This window comes from Nanorana parkeri, unplaced genomic scaffold (genome assembly GCF_000935625.1).
Source record: "Nanorana parkeri isolate BGI_ZX_2015 unplaced genomic scaffold, ASM93562v1 scaffold48, whole genome shotgun sequence".
NCBI classification, from domain to species: Eukaryota; Metazoa; Chordata; class Amphibia; order Anura; family Dicroglossidae; genus Nanorana; species Nanorana parkeri.
In genome coordinates, this window is record NW_017306316.1 from 700,426 (window position 1) to 721,229 (window position 20,804).

The 20,804-nt window shown below is 39.6% G+C and overlaps 1 protein-coding gene across 3 annotated transcripts in view; it reads left to right on the forward strand.

Moving 5' to 3' along the window:
• MYO1C (myosin IC) overlaps window positions 1-20,553 on the forward strand; it is a 139,693-nt gene extending 119,140 nt beyond the window's left edge. For all 3 annotated transcript variants that reach the window (XM_018573875.1, XM_018573860.1, XM_018573867.1), the window contains exons 18-32: window positions 453-558; window positions 1,163-1,280; window positions 1,371-1,484; window positions 1,564-1,640; window positions 2,032-2,100; window positions 2,487-2,571; window positions 5,332-5,491; window positions 8,172-8,255; window positions 11,254-11,347; window positions 11,830-11,885; window positions 13,076-13,211; window positions 15,915-15,985; window positions 17,124-17,221; window positions 18,369-18,468; window positions 20,216-20,553. In XM_018573875.1, the coding sequence (XP_018429377.1) occupies window positions 453-558; window positions 1,163-1,280; window positions 1,371-1,484; window positions 1,564-1,640; window positions 2,032-2,100; window positions 2,487-2,571; window positions 5,332-5,491; window positions 8,172-8,255; window positions 11,254-11,347; window positions 11,830-11,885; window positions 13,076-13,211; window positions 15,915-15,985; window positions 17,124-17,221; window positions 18,369-18,468; window positions 20,216-20,242 (1,395 nt within the window). In that variant the 3' untranslated portion in view covers window positions 20,243-20,553. The remainder of the gene's footprint in view (window positions 1-452; window positions 559-1,162; window positions 1,281-1,370; window positions 1,485-1,563; window positions 1,641-2,031; window positions 2,101-2,486; window positions 2,572-5,331; window positions 5,492-8,171; window positions 8,256-11,253; window positions 11,348-11,829; window positions 11,886-13,075; window positions 13,212-15,914; window positions 15,986-17,123; window positions 17,222-18,368; window positions 18,469-20,215) is intronic.
• The last annotated feature ends 251 nt before the right edge of the window (window positions 20,554-20,804 follow it).

Below are 20,804 nucleotides of genomic sequence, written 5' to 3' on the forward strand. Positions count from 1 at the left end.
GTGGATCTCGACAGTAATGTCGGGATCCGTCCCGGCTGCTGCGTCTCAGTTTACCGCGAGCTGTAACTCGCGGTATACTGAGCTTAGGGTGACGGGAGGATGCTAGTTTGTGTCCTCCCGTTACCCTTAGGAGAACTATGGGGAAAAGCCCTGACCCCATAGTTCTCCTTTTAATCTGTTTGCAACCCTCCCTTGCAGTAGGTCAGGAATCTGCTCCTCCTGCAGCTTATAAACATTACACATTACTGTAAGAATAAGAGGAAACCTGCTGCTCTTATGCATGCTTTTGATTTTCTCTGGTTTACGTGTGAATTTCTGAGTATTTATTTCTATATATGTTTGACCTATGTCTGAGGTGGTGGTTAAAATAGCTTTAGTCCTTGCCATCGGCTAATCTGTTATCAGCCATCCTCAGACGGCTATAATTTATTTGTTTGCATTTCCCTTGTTAGGCAGCAACACAGTTTAAAAATAGCTTATCAAAGCTGATGGAAATTCTTATGTCCAAGGAGCCTTCCTATGTACGGTGCATAAAACCCAATGACGCTAAACAGGCAGGTAAGTATCGAGCACTATAATATTTACAAAAGGATTTTTGAAGTTTATGATGATAGTTGTTGAGAGTTAAATACATTTTGGCCAAATCATAGAAACTTGGGGGGAAAAAACAGATGCTGTTACTTAAAGCAGCCAACTACCTGCTTGCCATCACTGTTGTGGTAAACAGTTATATTTCTGCAGAGGATCCCAATGCCAGTGTGCTTTTATATGGCACCTTCGTTTGCTAATGTTTCTCGACTCCCCCCAAAATGTGTGATTCTCTGTTGTGATGGGCCTGTCTAATCATAGGACCTCAAAAATAGATTGTGGGACACTATTTGGATCTTGATCCAGCCATTCTATGTTTTCTCCATGGCACCCACTAAATTTAACTCATCAGTTTTCATATTAAAACATTGATCATTTAAGAAAAAACTTCTTACCGTATATACTCGAGTATAAGCCGAGATTTTCAGCCCATTTTTTTTGCTGAAAAGTGCCCCCCTCGGCTTCTACTCGAGTCAGCGTGGTCCAGTGGTCAGGTTTCTTCTTACTTACCTCGCCGAGCGTCGCGTCACTGCTGCTCCAGTGGGCGGCGCTCCGAGCGGGATTTCTTTTTCAGCTCGTTTTGATGAAGTTCTCATCAGACACCAAGTGAAATATCTGGGGCTTATTGAAAATGTACGCGTACGACGTGCTGGATTTGCGTATCGGCGAAAATATGAGATCTTCTTACAAAGGTTAATTGGGAAGAAAAATGACATTTATGCAAAGTACTCTGCTGCAGTATTATGCGTGTGCATGAATTAACCTTCTGGTTTCATCTTCAGGTACAAATCTCTCTGTCCCGATACTTGGCCTAACTGGGATGGCCGTGCAATGGATGGTGTGGCAGTCCTGGTCAAGAGCCTGGGATATAAACCAGAGGAGTACAAAATGGGCAGGTATGCTAATTTTCATATAGATTGTGTCTTAAGTCAGTCTGCAATACATTATGATTCGCCTTTCTCTGTTATTTTTAAGGACAAAGATATTCATTCGGTTCCCCAAAACCCTCTTTGCAACAGAGGATGCTTTAGAAGTGAGGAAGCAAAGCATAGGTTTGTATATTTTGCTGTCACATTCAAAGTTTTCTGTATTCTCTTGCTTAAACTGTTCTTTGACTGGTTATATTTATAGCTTTATGACAGCTGCTGTTCTATATAGGCATTGTTTTGTGGTAGGTTTATTGCACCTGTTCTGCAGCATTGTGTATTTCACAAAGTGTTCAGTGAAGATAATAAAACTATGTGCAGAGCTGTTGCCCACAGCAGTCAATTAGCCACTTGCTTTATTTTTCCCATATTGCATTAAAAACTTAATTTGTTTTGGTGTTGAGGTCAGCAGTCATTTCAGGTAATGATATCCTGTCTACTATATGCTTTGTGGATATGCATGCTAGCTTTTTTTTGGTTCACAATATAAACAATTACCTCATCCTTTTTCTTTCAGCAACTTCTCTCCAAGCAAGATGGAAAGGATATCATCAGCGCCAGAAATTCTTACACATGAAACATTCCGGTGAGAACAAGTGGGCTCAATTCAGATTTTGTTCATATTTGCTTTATGTCTTTCACTGGTGTGTGGGTTCTCTTTGGGGGTGATTGCTTTTTACTTCCTGTTTTGTCTGACACCCGTAACCTAAAAGTCACGGTTAGAAAACAAGATACATATGTTTTGTGTGTACACCAGTTGATGTAATGGATGAGTTTAACTTGCCATTACCAGTACAATTATGAGTGCACAAATTGAAAGCAAACTATATAACTACATTGTGCTGATGTTGACTGGCACACCGGTTATCTAATGCTTGTAAACATGACCCCTGATGTGGAAAATATTGCTGATCCCTGACCTAACCCCACCTTCAACTGATCTAAAATGGATTTAATTCAATTTCTTTATAGCTGTACAGATCCAGTCTTGGTGGCGTGGAACAATAGGCAGGCGAAAAGCTGCGAAAAGGAAGTGGGCTGTGGATGTCGTTCGGCGGTTAGTAGTTACCGATACTTTTTATTCCTACACTGGGAGTTTACCCTGCTTGTAGAGCATAGGCTTAAAGTGATTCTGTCACATCAAAAATGTAATAGAAGTTCCCTGCAATAAAAGCCTCCGAATAAATACTTACCAGGTCGACTTGGTGCTCAATGGTTTCTACAATCAGTCTATGTGCCGCTATTGTGTCCAATAGTGACTTAGGGCCTGTAGATGGGATCAGGCCACAGTAAATGACGAGGGATGCAGGCTTTTGACACTCCTGGAGAGAAGGTCGGTTTTCTGTAGTTCAGCCTGGAAGAACTTGGGCAGGGCTGTCAACCCTTTATGGGATTTTAGTGTGCAGAGGCATCATTGCCAGCTCAGAAGTTAGTAGCTCACTCGATTTCTGGCAGGATCAATGGATATTTTTCTGTAGTTTCTGAGCAATGGGCATGTATTACACACTTCTCCATGCTGCATATCGATCATCAGAACTAGTGTTCCCATTGGAAGATTTCACATCTACTCCTGTTCAAATGAAAGACAAAATATGTGATTTTTTTTTTCACTTTCAGTCACCAGCATAAATAAAGAGGGTGACACAGGGGGCAAGCAATAAAAACCTGACAAGTGTTTTAATCCCTCTCCATTCTATCCAAAGAAGAAAAAAAGGTTTGGCTTTGCACTTTAGGTCTGCCTCTGCACTTATCTCATAAGTATATTGTATATTTTGCCTTATGTTGTTAAATCTTTGTGACAAATGTGCAGATTTCATATTTGAAAATAAACCTACATCGCATACCTGAAATGAGTTTGGTATTTTTGCTTTTAAAGCAGAAGTAAACTGTTTTTTGTAATTTTTTTGCTTTTACCCTAGCGTGCAAGTATTCACAGCATACTAGTTTATTAAGGCACACTTGTCTTAGGTGTGCCCTTTTTTAGCACTGTCGGATCGAGCTTTGATCCTCAGTGCTGTCCCACACTGCCACTATCTCCACCACTAACACTTCCAGGTTCTTGGAAGTCCTCTTTGGCCATTGGTTGGCCAATGATGATGGTACTCCTGTGCATGTGCACAGGCATTGCATCCTCCCTGCAACCCGTCCCATTTACGTCATCTTAGAGATAACTTTGCATGTTTCTTCTGCCAAAAATCCCTACCTCCCAGTGATTTTTTTTTTTTTTAACTTCTGCTTTAAATGTTACCTGCAATTGTAACCTTGTTCAGTGTTCAGGAAATGTTATCTTTAATAGGAAATAAATATAGCGTGTAGACTGCTCCGAATAGATTATAGAAGCCTTTGCATGTATGATGTAATAGAGATTAAATGATTATCATGGGTCCAAGCAGGGCACTGGGAACTGGGTTAAGAATCGATGACTTGGGCAACTGAGTTTAAGAAGTTTATATATAGCGCAGGCTAGGTTCCAAGTGTGTGTTTATTTCTGTACATAGTACGTGGGAACTTTTCCAATGTTTTTATCTGTCTACATTCTGTTGATATTTTGATGTCATGCAGTTGGTGAACACTTCCTTTGTGTGTAATTTGCAGTATGACTGATGGGGTTGTTGCAAAAAAGGGTATTGAGGTAAAACATTACAGGAGGGAGAAACCTGCCTGTGTTTTTTGTATTTTTAAAAGAATATGAGCTATTCTAGTGCAGAAATAAAAAACAGATCATGGTTGGGCACCACGGACTCTATTTTCATCTAGGTCTTATTGGACCAATAAACAAGCCAGTGGACAACAGCAGATCTCTCATAAGTATTTCTTTTTTGGAAGGGGCAAACCCCACTGGCTGGTATGTCTAACTTCTATAGAAAAATTCTGGTTTAGCCAATCAGTGTTCCCCTTAAGAAAGTTCAAAAAGGATAGATGTCTGCTGTGGTCAGGCAGAGCTTACAGACATACAAAAGTTGCTGATCTGACTGTAAAAACCCAGAGGGAGTGGATGTCTGTAGGCATCATCATTGCTTTCTCTTTCATCTTTATTAATTATTAGTTTTGTCCCCTGAGAAGTCAAGCTATGGTATGCAGATCTGTTTAAAATGTAATTTTAGCTACACTTACTGTCCTGTTTTCAGCAGAACAACAGGAGTTAGACTGGAAAACAGAGTAATATAAGGTCTTGGCAAACCTTTATTTGTTTATACTTGGAAATTCTAAAAAAAGATCTTTACATAATCTCTACTTCCTGTGAAAGGAAGTGACCCCTGTTTTATGCAAATTCACCTATCAGTGGAATGTTTCCAGATAAATATGGGAAGGAATAAATCTCTGCATATGAAATGTGTAAATAATCTTCCATGTCATGTGACCGCTTGATAACTAATGGGCATTCCTGTCCAGCCAAATACTGTCAGTTTACATGCTGTTTGTTCAGTGCTGATGGATAACCCCTCTCCACCAGGATGTCTGCTCTTCATTTATTTAATAGTAAGCTGCATCCCGGTTATTGTCCATTGAGAGTGGCTGTGTTCCCCCATGCAAACGTGTATGCATAGGGGTGCACAAATAATCTGATCATAAACAATATAATTTATCAAATATGATAAAATAATGTGTAAGAGTTGGATTCCCACCAAAATAGTATGTATACATCCCCAGGGAGATATAAGAAACCAGATTGTGATCCAGCCCTCCATCAAAATACCGTAAAATTTGTGTAACATTATTATTCACCAAACATGTGGTAACTTATTAACAAATATGTGCAATGATTAAAGCCGTGTGTGTGAAATTGTTTGTGAATTATGTTTTTATTTGTCTACAGTTTTATCAAAGGTTTCATTTACCGCAATAATCCCCGTTGTTCTGAGAATGAGTACTTCCTAGACTACATCCGCTACTCGTTCCTTATGAACCTCTATCGCAATCTGCCAAAGAATGTGTTGGACAAGTCCTGGCCTGTGCCGCCCCCATCGCTCAGAGAGGTGAGCAGATAGAGGGTGTCTTCTGTTCTACTTGGCTCTAAAAATATTGATCTCTTGAAGAAGCATTGCTGTGAAGGTCTGACTGTATAGCCAATATTGTGCAAAGAGAGCATGGAATGGTTTTTGTCATATTAACAGTTAAAGGAGAAGCACCGAGAGAATGAAATACTCTTACCATTATTTAGAGCCATTGTGGGACACTGCAGTTGTCACATGCCGGCTTTATACCGTGAGCTGATCGATCATGAACCGGTGATCACTCAGTTCATTGTCTTCTCCCTGCAGAGAGTTGTGCCTATCAGTCATTACCCTCCGCAGGGATTCCCCCCTCCCCTCTCTCTATTCTTCCAGCACTCACTGGAAGGACAGACGGGAGGGGGCGGACACAATTGGACCTGGCTCTAGAGAGGCAAAGCCAGCTGTCAGTCAGGTGGATCCCGACAATATTGTTGGGATCCTTCCTGGCTGCGGCACGGCTCTGCGCCGTCAGCAGATAGTGGGCTGTAGCCCACTATCTGCTGACTTTGGGTGAAAGGAGTACACTAGTAAATCTACTCCTGTGATCCAAAAGAGAAGTAAAGCCAAAAAAAGGTTTAGCTTTACTTTTCTTTTAACTGCATTGATCTTGCTGGTTTAGCAACTGTATAGGAAGTAATATTAGGAAAAAATATTATGAAACGTACGCATTATTTAATAAAGCTTTGAAAAAGTTATGATGTCCCGTTCATATATTTTATCAATTATTTTATTTTTCATTCACTGTATGAAACACACTGGACAATATTGTAATGATGATGCCTTTATCTGAGTTGCTATGTCTATTTATTTGTTATCTCCATAGAGTATTAGCTTTATTGATAGGCAAGATAGCATACTTTATGCATATATATTTTTTTCATTATACACACTTTACCATCTCTTCATATGTTCAGTCAGTGGATACTATGGACAGCATTTCTTTAGCCTGAAATGCCTGAAAATGTGGAAATACCACAGTAAATACATATACATTGTGAATGTAGGGAAGTTTTGAATATAACTTTATAGGTGAACTAATTTATATTTTCAGTGGCTGCACACTCTGAGTTGCAAGCCTCTTTTGTCTTGATATTCAAAAAATGAATTGCTTGCTGTGGCATGGTTTCATATTCTGGTTTTATAGGCAAAACTTTAGTTTCCTTTCTATTGACATGCTTTTATTGCAGACAATGTTTTAACAACCTTCCTGAAGATAAAACTAATTACAGGCTTTATGGTCTTTATGTTTTTGTTTTTTTTAATTTGTCATTTTGGGTGTGGCCTGAGCTGTAATCTTCCATGAACTTAAGACGGCCATGTTATGTATGTTTGGCTACTTCCATTTGTAACTTTGCTTGAATATTTACTTTCAAAGTATTTTTATTAAGTTTTCCATTTTGTGAAGAAACTGAGTAAACAATATTCAGGTAATACAACATACATGACCTAAATATACTGACATGTACATGTGATCAGCCCGCCACAACATGAAACTCGTGAAGTTACCCGCCCTGTATCCCATATCATTGCTTGAATATTTAAAGCCATACTCCCATTCCTCACTCCCACCCCCCTCTAACCCAATCCTGCATGTTGTTTGTGAAGCAAGGTATACTCGCCTAAAGGTGCCCATACACCTTACAATTATCTGCAGATTTTCTGTGGTCACATGGAAAATCTGCAACAGATTGCCCCAAGTGGAGATTACTCCCTCCACACAGTTTAGTGTAGATGGAGGAATCTGTTGCACCTTTTCCATCTGACCACAGAAATTCTGCAGATAGTTGTAAGGTGTATGGCCAGCTTTAGTCTCTCGCTAGCACCATTGCCAGGTGCAGGACATCTAATCTACCGCTAGCATATATACCCACTCCGGCCAGTCCCCAACAGTCCCCTTGCACTGATGTCCCTCCCCTTCTGGATCCTGAGCGCAACCCGCCGTTGGACAGCCAATGGCAAGTGTCCACATCATGCAGACAGTGAGATGTACAACCGAAAAAGGACCCTGCCTCATGTAAACGGAAGAGGAGAGAAGATTTGAGAGTGGACTGTAATGGGAGTGCGGGTTTAGGTAAATAAAAAGGGCCTTTAGATACTGTTTGTTTTTTTCATGCTAGGGATCAGTTAGGAGCGGGATGGGAGAGGGTTAATTTTTTGCCCAGAGGTTGACTTTAACCCGAACTGCCAATTTACTAAGCTTTCACACTTGCCCGTTATACAAAGAAAATGAAACATCCAGTTTGGCTACCCCTTGCGTGAATGTGAGTTTGTGTATATGTTCTGCAGTACCAGAAAAACAAGAGGTAACAGATACTAGGGTTGCCCTATTTTTCCTAACTCCCTTCCTATCTTTAGGGGCTTTTGTGAACCTTGTGCAACAACAACTGATTAGTGGTGTTGTCAGGTTTGCCAGGGCAACTCCTTTGGATGTTCAGGACTAGGCTGAATATATTCTTCTTTTAAAAAATTTACTAATACATTATCTTGTTTCAGTAAATGAGTTGGTAAGTTTACTTCTAACTATTTATTTTTATACTGTACTTCACTTGTCAATGTATTATTTCATTAGCATTTTAAAAATGAAAACAAAATGATAGAGGACTAGCATTGCATAAAAGCCCTTTAAATAGAGAAGTCATTGTACTCTCTGTTTTTTTTCTAGGCCTCAGAGCACCTAAGGGAGATGTGCATGAACAACATGGTGTGGAAGTATTGCCGCAGAATTAGCCCTGAATGGAAACAGCAGGTAACATTATCTAAAGTACTAACAAAGTAGTACTAATACTAATGATTGTGCAAGCCTCAGGAACATGTTTTTCCCTTGCTTCTTATTTTACATTTTGAACTGTTTAGCCTGGTTTGCCACTCTGGCATTATGTAAACTGTAAAGCGTACTCAGGAGCTGTAATGTATAGTTTTTATACCAGACTTTCTCAACCAGGGTTTATTAGATCCCCAAGGTTCGTTCTGAGGGTTTCCTCGACCATTAATGGATTTATGTCCTACTTGATGGTGCTGTTTAGTTTTGGCATCAATGTCACTCATTAGAGCCAGTAGCGTGGGACCAGTGGAGCCTCTAATGAATTAAGATATCTTGCGGCACTCCTTAGCGGATAGAGATGACCTGATAGACAGGTGGGTGCTTGCAGTGACCACGGATGGCACCGTGAATAAACTGAATTTACAGAAATGCCACCAGCATTCAGTGAAATAAGCCAAAGTCTATTTATTGAAGGAACATTGCCATTCAAAAACTAGTGCTTTCGGGGCCACACGGGGTCATAGGTCATTCTGAGCCTGATGAAGGGGACCCTGTGTGGTCCAGAAAGCGCTAGTTTTTGAATGGCAATGTTCCTTCAATTCCTTGCTGGTGACATTTCTACAAATTCAGTGGAGCCTCTGTTCTTGTCTCATGTAGGTAACCACTGACATTTAGGAATCAAAATCGTAAACAAAACAAAGATAACAAGAATAATAATGTGCATTAGAATGACAAAACAGGATTATCAATGCCAAAAGCAAGCAATTTAATCAGGTTTGATAAGACAATCTAAACAAATGTATCCTATTGAAACAAGACCATCATCATAATTGCACGCAAAAATACAGCATCAATCATTTGTGGCGATACCAAACAAAATCAATCTATATATATATATATATATGCGTGTTAGAGAACAGTAACAGATATATGAGCCCTTGTCGGTATCAAGTACAATTATACCATCCGAATCCCAAAGTACGGCTTAGAAACCAGGAAACCGAGAGACTTTTTTCCAACCTAATGGAAGATTAGGTAGGATAGGTAATCAGAATGCAAAAGGAACTAAGAGCACAAGAAAAACGTGGGAACAGGGGGACTGGAACGTAAAAAGAAAGATTGTGCAGAGAAGAGGAAAGAAGAAAGGTCTGAAAAAAAGAGAGCGCAAAAGCCACAAATTCCCCTAGGGGGTCAGCCCCAACTGGCATCAAAAACAGACGACTCCTACCCAACCCCCAGGCAAGGCGGTAGCAGGGGACCTGAAGTCCAGGCAAGGCGGTAGCAGGGGACCTTGTATTGCTCTGGGCTACAAATCCCAGAGACGTAAAGCTTAACCCAAGGATGAGCCAGGTGTAAAGCTTGGCAAAGCTTTCATTTCTATTTTGTTGTCTGTTCTTGCAGTAAAGCTCAAGGAAACTGACCCAGTAGCACCTAAAAGTACTTTACTTGGCGAAAATGCTGCGTGTACAAACTTAGTTACAGGAAAAAACAAAAATAACATACAGGCTGCTACAAACAAACAATCACATGCACCCACTACACTATCTAGTACATGTCATGCTTTCTAAGAGAGGAAACACTAAAATAGTACTTGGCTTTAAGCTGCAGATTCCGTAAATTCCGTAATGAACAGGACTTCTTGGCACTTAGGCGTTCACAATAAAATGGCTTCTCGTTGCAGTCTCTGCTAAGTCTTTTGTTTAGAGTGTTTGGTCAGAGTGATGTAAACCCTTCGAAGTCCTCCTGAACCTTTGGCTACTGGCTTTTTATTGAGAGAAAATGGCCTCCCACTTGTCGGTGTTGCCCCTTAAAACTTTTATAAAAGTGAAATACCATTTTAGCCTAATTTGACAACTGTTATATGCTGTATTCGATCACAGCACAATGTGTACATATGTGACTATGCACACAGGCAAATGTTTGTCTGAATGTTTTCAATTTTTGTACTGTTGGAAAATGTTAAACTATTTCTGAGAAAAAAAAAAAGTGAAATACCATGCATTTCATTTCCCCCCCCCCTAGGTGGCAGCAAAGCATCAATTACCATCAATAGTCCAGGTTGATTTGATTTTAAGTCTTGACCAACCTGGGTGTGATTGTTTACACAAGGCTTCCCCATAACACCATCCCACTGTGATACGAATAATGGGGAAACAATACAGGGCAGCCACATCATTGTCAAAAACCTGTTTGGTCTGTTTAGAAGGCACCGTCCATTGTGAGAAACTAGCTCTCTGTCAATAAACAAACAGAACCTGCGTCTCTTTAGCAAATCTGTGTGTGTCTGAATCATCCATTAAAATTCTCAAATATATATATATCGCAACACAGACCTGAAGTCCAGGCAAGGCGGTAGCAGGGGACCTGAAGTCCAGGCAAGGCGGTAGTAGGGGACCTGAAGTCCAGGCACCTGAAGTCCAGGCAAGGCGGTAGCAGGGGACCTGAAGTCCAGGCAAGAGGCAGTAGCAGGGGACCTGAAGTCCAGGCAAGGCAGTAGCAGGGGACCTGAAGTCCAGGCAAGGCGGCTAATTTAAAGAGAATATCTAAATGTGACCTTACAGAAGATTTGTACTTTTAGTATGACAAAGAACTCTGGCAATTGCTTAGTATGTGAAATTGGTTGCCAAGTTCACTGTGACTGTATTTCTTTTTAAATCTCTAAAACTTCAGATATCCCATGGTGTCTGCGTTCATGCAACAGCCATGAAGTACAAAGAAACACCATCACTGGCAGGTCACTAAAGGACTGGGCCTAATAGAAGTATGCCTCAATAGCTATTGCTGCTGTTTTCTGTCTATGAAGCAGCTCAGTGAGGCAAAAATGTCTGTTCTGTCATTTGCAACGCCGGAGATTTTTGTATAACTCTATTCCACCTAATTGTACTGTATTAATTGCTCCAAAATGTTTTGTTTTTTTTTTTTTAATTCTTACTGATGCTTATAGTTTGCACTATATATGACTATTCTTTCCTTCTTATCCCAGCTGGAACACAAAGTTGTTGCCAGTGAAATATTCAAGGACAAAAAAGACAATTATCCACAGAGTGTTTCAAGACTTTTTCTAAACACTCGACTTGGTGAGTGATTTATGTGTGTTGATAAAGATGTGTGAGTCAAAAGCTGGGCCCCATCTGAACACTTCTCTTGCAATTCTTAGGGAAGGACTAGGACTGCTTTCTAAGTTTCTCTCCTTCACTGCCAGACAGGTCTATGTCTTGTTGATCAATATTTCCTTTTAAAACATGTTAAAATTAGAGGCGGTTGTAATTTTAATTTTAAGTATTTCGAAAAAAAGTATGTTTGTTGCGGTAGCATCCAGTCAGAAATTTGCTGTCATTCTTATCAGTACTGACAGTCCAGAAAGGACCCCGGCTTTTTCCGTTACTGTTTCTGTCCACACAAGGCCACTTTTTACCTATATACTTTACTTTGTTATAAATGCCAGTGAGTATAATGCTGTTATTCAGATCAGTTCACATGCCCAACCAAATTCTAACCTAGATATTCTGATTATGTCCTAGAACTGGTCTGTTTACTACAACCTGTTTTCATTTTCCAGGAACTGATGAGATCAACACTAAAATTCTGCAGCAATTGGAAAGCCAGACATTAACGGTAGGTTTTTATTCTTACTATTATCTTTATTACTACAATCATTTGAGTCTCATTGGCATTCTTAAATCATGCTCATTTAGTGTTTGAGCAAAAGCATTAGGGACAGTGGTAAAAGGGCTTTAGTAAAGGTCCTTCAGCACCCAAGGCAAAAAAGGCCAAAGCAACATAGGTTGCAGGCCCAGCCAGAGACGCATCCTCACCTGCTGAAGGTGGCCACCCCTTCTGTCTATCCTACAGCCCAGCCCTGGCTAACGATAGGTTTACACTTTTGCATCTGCATTTTCATGGTTTTCATGGTTTTTTATGCCTTATGTTTTTGTTTTGCCAAGTAAGTGTCAAACGAAGTTGAGGTTACTGGGGGTGTTCTCAAGCCCTAAAACACACAAAATACTTGTTTAATGCATTTTATGCACTGTCATTGAAGTCTATGGGGCCAGAAACGCAGATAGATGCACCAAAATTGCACCTGTACTATTTTTTCCAGTGCATGGCAGTGAAGCATACAGGTGTGTATAGAAAAAAATGGCAATCCTCTTGTCATGCATTGGGTGATGCGCATTAAATCACACAGGTGTTAACGGGGCCCAAAGATAGAGGACATTCTTAACATAACCCACACATGGCTTCTTTATACTTTTCTTTGCAGTCTGATTTTGTGTCTATGTATTTTGTTTGCTGTATTTGTAGCCTTGGGGAATGGTCACAGAAGCAGTGAGCTGTATCTTATAGATCTGAGTCACCACCTTGTCATTCTTATGCTGCTGTCACGCAGACACTGCAGATCACAGAATATACAGTCATGGCCAAAAATCTTGGCACCCCTGCATTTCTGTCATATAATGCACCACTTAGCGCAGAAAAAAAATTGTTGCAATTACAAATGATTAGGCTTTCTCATGTTTCTTTTGTTTGTACTGGTATGGCCGTAAAAAGTAATTAAATACTATAGGCTCAGTTCACAAACCTTTAACCTCAGCCTAAGGCACTCTAATTTCACCCAGGTAAATGTAATCTTCAAGTTTCATTGGACTCGCCTCGAAATAAATGTCACTTTTTTTAAATAAGGATACTTATCCTTGTGTGGTAGCATTGTAAATTGAGCCTTATACGTTAAGTTGTTGGCATATACCATCAGTGCATTTAATGGTTCAGTGCTAGCAAGCAAATTGCGAATAAAATGTCTCCTGTAGTATGCAGTGCCTGTAGTGAAGTATGACAGAAAGGGATACAAACCTCGGAGAAGACAGCTTCTACTCACTCAAAATGCTGCCTATCTTGTTGAGGAAGCCAAAATGAAGCAGAGGATTGACTATGCAAACATGACAGGTATGTGAATCTTTATTGCCAGCTAACATTTTGTAACTGTGTTGGTAAGCCGTAAGAGACAAATGATGTTTGAACCATAAGACAGTAGTATTCACAAACGCATAATGCATGTGCATGTTTTCATTGCCATACATTGTTTGCTAACTTTTAATATCACATCTTTTTTCACACTTTCCAACTTCCACTTTTCTGTGAATTACCATATGATGAGCACATTGCATGTGAAGTAACATGTGTGCCTTGTGAATTGATGCTAATGTGATATGCTTTCATATCACTGGAAAATGTTTGCCCCTACATGGTTTGCTTCTTGACGTTGTGTTTACATCAATTATAGTATATAGAAGGTACTTGATCAAGTAGGAAATAATAAATGTATGCCAAGACCTCCTATAATGTGTTTCTTGTTATGGAAAACTGTATTGGCATCTCTACTGGTGGCCATTCTCCCAGCTCATGATTTTGCTCAGTACATTGGAGATGTGTAATAGAGCTGCCATGGCTGACTTGTTGATAAATGTGAAGCTCCATGGTCGTCTCCTCAGCCTTGCTTAGTGAATCACCAACCGGACTAAGTATGTAGTCTGTGAAGTTAGAAATTGTTCCACTTTCAGGCCCTGAGGCTTACACCTTTGAAAACAAGTTGGCAGTGGCAGCTTTTATATTTCTATCCTGAAAGGTTCCCTTTAATAGTTAATAGTTTATTCTCCAAAATAAGATGTCTAGCAAAGTTTAGCTCTTTTTATGTTGGTTATTAGGAGCTTTTTTTTTTTTTTTTAATTGGTGATCCAATTAATATCTGTCTGCTAATTGGATTTGGCTCACCCCTGTAAAAATTTTGTTTTTTGGATTACTGGCTGACAGATTGTCAGTAATCTTGCTTTTGAACATTTTAGTGGCAGACTGTTCTCTGGAAAACTGGGGCAATATTGCCTTTTATTTTCATGCACTGTCCTCCTCTGAGCTCTTTCCATAATATATTAGGTTGTCATCGTGCCCAATCACAACACATTTTGTTTTTGGCTTATTTGTTGGTCCAAAGGCTGTATGACACAGTTCGTCCAAGATTGAGGTTAGTTTGGCCCCCAATCCCAATCATCAGATACATCTCAGATAACTTCCATTTCAGATGAACATTTACATTTTATCAATGGTGGTAAGTAGGTATGCACCGAAATGACATTTTTAGACCGAAACCGAAAATTTTACCTTTTTTTTTTTTTTCCAACATTTTAAAAAAATTTAGAATTATTTTTATGTTTGTTTTTTTACTTTACCGTTAGGGGTAAAGTAAACAGACCCCTGATATTTCTCTTTTGAAATAGAAAAAGAGATAGAGGAGACAGAGTCTGCATCCCCTGTTATAAATGAACAGGAAGCCTCTAAAATCCTATATAATAATAATAATACTGAGCTGCTCCTGTCCATTCCTAAACTGAGGAGATTCATGAATGAACATGAAATGATGTAGAGCACTTCCCATTCATTCATCACTGGGGACATAGTAACTGAATACTATGTCCTCAGTTATGTACAAACATCTGTGTGAACAAAACTAATGACACTGATGTTTGAGCAGTACATGGAAGGATGCTCCCCATCCTGATCCGTTCCGCCCCTTCCGCAGCTCTCCTCTTTCCTGCTGACACTGTCTGTCAGTCCTGACCGCTTCTCTCCTCCTCGCTGGGTTCTGGCAGCTGTATCTCCTCTGATCCCTGCTGCCTTTGCCGACACAGGAGGGGACACAGACCGGCGCCCAGCAGGGAGGAGAGAAGCTGGGGGTGCATCGCATTTTAGGCATTATCAGCATTTTGGCCATAGTACCATTTTCGGCTTTTGGCGGACAAAATTTCAGTGCATCCCTAGTGGCAAGTTGTGAAACAGAACCAAATATGGCTGTAAAATCACAGATTTTACTTTAAAACACCTTTTTAGTTAATTTTTTGTCTTTTATGAATTGTGCAGTTACTCTTTGGAGCTTGGGGCACAAGTGTCCAATGATATACATGGTTCCTATATTTCTCAGCATCATTACATAGTCTTACATCTATAATATTTCAGTTTAGGTTGAATAACATTTGTGTCATTTTCCCATTCTGTTATGTCCCAGTTGTGCAGGAAAATTGTAAGTCATCTTTGGTGTTAAAAAGGAATACATTTTTTATTGTGACTGCACCAAAAATAAATATTACAATAGATGGTTTTTAGGAGAAGCGGTATGTGGTGAACCCTTTGAAAAAAAAGCCTTACAGTGACCACTGAGATCTGTTCTGTATCCTTACATTGTAAAATACGATTATCTATGAAAGATGGCACCAGAGTATTCATATGTAACAGTAGAAATAATCCACAATTTTGTAACCTCCCCAATAATCTTCCCATATAGACTGAAACTTTACACATCACCTTGCATGATTATGTCACATTTACTGCACAATAGCACCAAATTACATTATTAAGTGCATCCAACCTGTTCCGTATAAGCTGGAACTGAAATTGCCTTACTCGTAAGTCTCCCAATCTCAGGTTATACATACCAAGGCCAAACACTGAACCTATAGTAAAGACAGATGGACATCATGGAAGTCAGATGCTGAGTTGTGTACATTCTGTTAACATTTTCTGCAGAACTGATGGCAATTTCTAGGCCATTTTTCACATAAAAAATATTTGTGACAGTCATTGTTTTGTTATGGGTTGCAGGAATTTCTGTCAGCAGTCTCAGCGACAACCTGTTTGTTCTCCATGTTAATTGTGAAGACAACAAACAAAAGGTACAGTCTTTGATTCTTTATTCCTGACATTTTCCACGTTATGTCATAACCATGTTTCTATGTGTCTACATACTGTATAAAAGCACCCTGCTTATATAGCAATCCTTACTGCCAAAAGAAACATTACAATTTGTTTTTTTTATTTGCTGGAAGTATATCTTGATTATATAATAGTGCATTATTTTATTCCAAATACAAATCACTGATTGTTGTCATGTGTAATGCAGCATATAGCACATACTGTGGTAGCTCTTCAGATAAGGAATCCCCTTGTGTATACTAGAAGTTGATGGTCCTGGGAATTCTCTCTAGAGTAAACCGTCATAAGAGAAATATGGGTTTCTGAGGAAAAAATGCTGGTTGCCAGGCTGGCAAGTTGACCCTTTGGCTTCAGTACTTTAAGTCAATGGACTAGAACAAGTATGTAGATTGGAAAAGCCAGAAATCCTTATCTGTAAACTTTTTCCCTGACAATGACTCATAATCTGTTCGAATTAAAGGTCATCATGACAATTGGGTAAATAGCATTCTCAGAAAGAGAGGTCAGCAATGGCAGTCTCAGATTTTCTCTTGTATGTGCTAGCCTCCCTGTTGAAATGGAGTACAGACACTATTTCCCTTATTTGTCCTGAGGCTGGACAATGTTTTACACCTAATGCAGTACAAATCCCAATAGAAATGATGTGTGGATTTGTACTTTTCTTATTGATGATGTCCAACACTTCAAATATGCAGACTTGGATGACTACATGATTCCAATAAATCCTTAAGAGTGACTGAGTGGGACCACAAACATGTATGTGATACATCCTTCGAAAATGTATATATCATAGGGGACTTTCTGTAGTGCTGCACGCTGGTGCCATTTGCTCCTTAGGTCCCATAGAACTTTAGGCCCAACTAAATCTTATACTGCTGTAATTTTAGCAACAACCTCACAAACAAGGATATCCAGTTATACACTACCATCTACATATGGCGTCACTGGCTATCACTATATTCATCTTGTAAGAAGATCATGAGAACATGACCTAAGGCTTTTATTCAACATTCCAGTATTCAACATTCCTCTGGAGCTCCCTTTGTAATTTTTAATGAACCTGTGTGTCAGTAATGTGTTATCTCTTTTTATCTTCAGGGAGATGCAATCCTGCAGAGTGATCATGTGATTGAAACACTGACAAAAGTTGCCATAACTGCTGAGAAAATCAACAATATCAACATTAATCAGGGCAGGTAGGTGTAGATTAATATTGTATACCAACATAAAATGCGTTTATAATTAAAGATGTGCAATGATAAAAATGTGCAGTCCATTGGAGACCTTCCCTGTGGTCCAGTGAGCCCTAATGATCCAGTGCGCCCCCACATGTCATTGGGTGGGCCACAGATGCAAGTATTCGAAATGACCAAATGCCAGTACCAGGCAGTGATTTTTTTTCACCTCTAAACAGTTTTGGTGATGGTGGTAATAAATAACTCAATCCATCTCATGCCTTATTAGGGCTATCTGAAGCCTCCAAATGTCTTGGTATTTTGGACAGCATATAAGTAAGGTAATATTGCTGGACCTTCAGGATCCTCTTGGTTATCCTGAGACATGAGAGAGCTTAGAGGAAATTTGTATAGAGACCCTTTACTTATCAGAGGGCTCAGTAGAAGGCTTCAACCATACAAAGAGAGATGAAAAGAAAGCTGCTCTGCTATGTTGTCTCTTTAGCTAATTTATAGCACTTTGGGGAAACTGACCCACAACCTATATATTTTCCTTTTAAAAGATATGTAGGCTGCTATTACTGACCTATAGCTGAAAAAGCTAGCTGACAGTCTCTCAAGCTTTAATATTTTGGATCACATAACAGGAACAAGCATGCAGCAAGAGAAGTCAGAACACATGATTTGCATGCTTGATACAAGTTGATAAGTTTTTAAAAATATTGTAATTGAACCTTTATTGGCAGTGACAGCCTATCGAATGCTCCCAGTACAGGTTTTGTTCAAATAGATTAACAATCTGACAGTGCTGGGCTTTCTTCTTAGAATTATTGTTTAATGTTGGTTGCCGGCTCTGCTGATCGTTATCTTCAATACTCTGACCCAAACAAGTGCACAAGTAAGGTCTTTACTCTGACTTTCCTGTCCACACAACCACTGGGCAACTAGCATTTTCAGAACATCAAAGCATTGATGGGCCTTATGTTTTTGGGCCTCATGTTGGTTTCCTTTATCCTATTATGCTGTAATTATATTTTCCAGACCACGTATTTTATCATAATAGATCATTTCTATTTCTAGTAAAGTATAATATAAAAAAGATCTGACTTTTTTTTTACTTTTAATAATCATTATTTTCAAATCTTATGTTACCATTTTCCCCGCTTAGCATCAAGTTTACAGTTGGTCCGGGTAAAGAAGGAATCATCGACTTTACTGCGGGCTCTGAGCTACTAATAGCCAAAGCTAAAAATGGACACTTGTCTGTGGTAAGGATTCTTTTCACTCTATGTTATATCAAACACAGCACTAAGTAATGCGTGCTTGCCCTAAGCCAGGGCTGGACAAATCCCAGGAGCCAGGTCTCCAAAGCTCCTTAGAAAACGACAGGTGGCGCCTAACTTTTGAGGGTTTTCTCTAGTTGTTCTCAGTGGAGCTGGCTTCTACAAAACATCCTCCTGGGTTCTGGATTGGATAGACTGGCTCCTGAATTCCTTAATAATGTGTCCACCCCTGCCCTATGCAGCAACCTCTCAGGAATACCTCTGGAGAGTGGTGGTAATGTTTACATTTAGGTGGCATTGGCCCCTGATTAGTGGGTATTTTGTGCTGGATTACACGATGATCTTTTAAAGCTCCAATCACTGGCAGATGAATAATCACATCTTGTATGGCCAGTTTAGGGTGAAAAATGTTGTCACTTAATATTCTAGTCCCATGTGTAAAGTTAACCTGGCACAGACCTGGGTAATTTATAATGGGCATATGAAGCAAAAGCCGGGTATAAGCATAGGTTACCGAATAGAAGAATCTTAGTAGGTCTGAAGTGATAAGTAGCTGACCTAAGATCCAAATCTTTATTTATTTTTGTAATATCTTGGCTGGGCTGCCCTGTCCTACCTCCCTGTTGGTCACTTAACCCCTTCGTGACGGGAGACGTACACTGTACGTCCAGCCACAAAGGGACCAAATGAAAAGGATGAAGCTAGTTAGATGGGAGGAGTGGGTCCAAGCTTGGCGTTTGCAAGAAAAAAATACAGTGTCAGGGGCAGGCAACCTCGACACTCCAACTGTGGTGAAACTACAAATGCCATGAGGTATTGCAAGACTCTGACAGCCACAGTCATGGCTCCCAAGGCAGAAGCATGATGGGATTTGTAGGTTCACCACAGCTGAAGTGGCAAGGTTGCCTACCCATGGATAAGATGAAACCTATGTGTAAAGTGATTACTTTTTGTTTTACTGTTCCCATTTTCCTATTTCCGAGGAATGGTAAACCTAGATGTTCCTGTACTTTGTTTTAACAGGAGAAAGCCATGCAGTCTAGTTCTGTATACTGTTCTGTTCCTGAATACTGCAAATCATTATTAACGTTTCCATGCCCACATTGAATTTTATTGTTGATCATAATATATTATAACATTAATGTAGACATTGACAGGTCTGTTCTGTCATCTGTTCAGGGATCTTCTGCCTGTCCAAGTGCTTTCTTATTTTGGGATTGTTATCTGAACATTGGATTGATTCAGCTTCATCCATTATATTTATATCATGTTGCTAGCGTCTGTATCACGCTGATCTGACTTGTTACATCTGAGCCAAATGTAACTTAGCATTGTTGTAGGGCGATATCTCCTTTGTTTTAGGAGAGAACGGGCCTCTGCACAGTATTGTACGGATGTGATGACAGTGCCCCCTTGTGATTTGCAGTGAATCAAAGTAGATTTTGAAAGCAGAGTCATATCTCTGTGTACAGCCTGGAAGCACATCTAATAGGCAATAAGTAGATTATACTTATTGCATACTTCTATATATGATTTAGCCAACTGTGTCCTATACTTTCCGACCCTCTGTGCAGAAGAATGAGTTTTGATTTTAGATCTTTAGAGGTATCTTTTTGTTCTTTGTATGACTATCTAATGCATTATTTGCCAGCTCCCTGATTGTGCAGCACTCGAGAATATGTTGACTGTATATCAAGATCATAATGCTTGCATTCTTTTTCTTTCTTTAAAGGTTGCTCCTCGACTGAATTCACGATGATGACCACTGCAGCCTACTAGGAATCCAATACACAACCAAACTGACAGCTTCACATACATCCATTTCTTCCACTTGTTGGACAATACCTCTTTTTAATACTTCTTGACTCTGCTTTTATATTTTATAGTTACCAAAGACCTGCGCTGCTTATGACAAAAAAAGAGGAAAGGAATTATTTTATATATTTGTGAAATTCAGATATTTTATTTTTAACTTGCTTTTGCACAGGCTCCCCCACTAGTGGCTTCCCGTATTGCACATTTCATTGGCACATGGTGTATGGCGATTGCCCGGCAGATGTGGTGGCTAACCCAGCTTGCCGGTGTACACGAATAAAACAAGGGTGGCATACCAGGGATCTTTCCTGCTTTGCTGTTTCCGCCATAGAGGCCTTTACCACTTTGCAAACCTTAGATAGATAATGAAGTGGTGTAAAGCAGATTTCAGAATTGCATGTTCTTATTGGTCCGCACTAGAAAAAAACACAACTATTTAAGTGAACTGATTTCTAATACGCTGAGAATTAGGTGGAACGTTTTTTGTAGGTTTTTTTTTTTTTGTT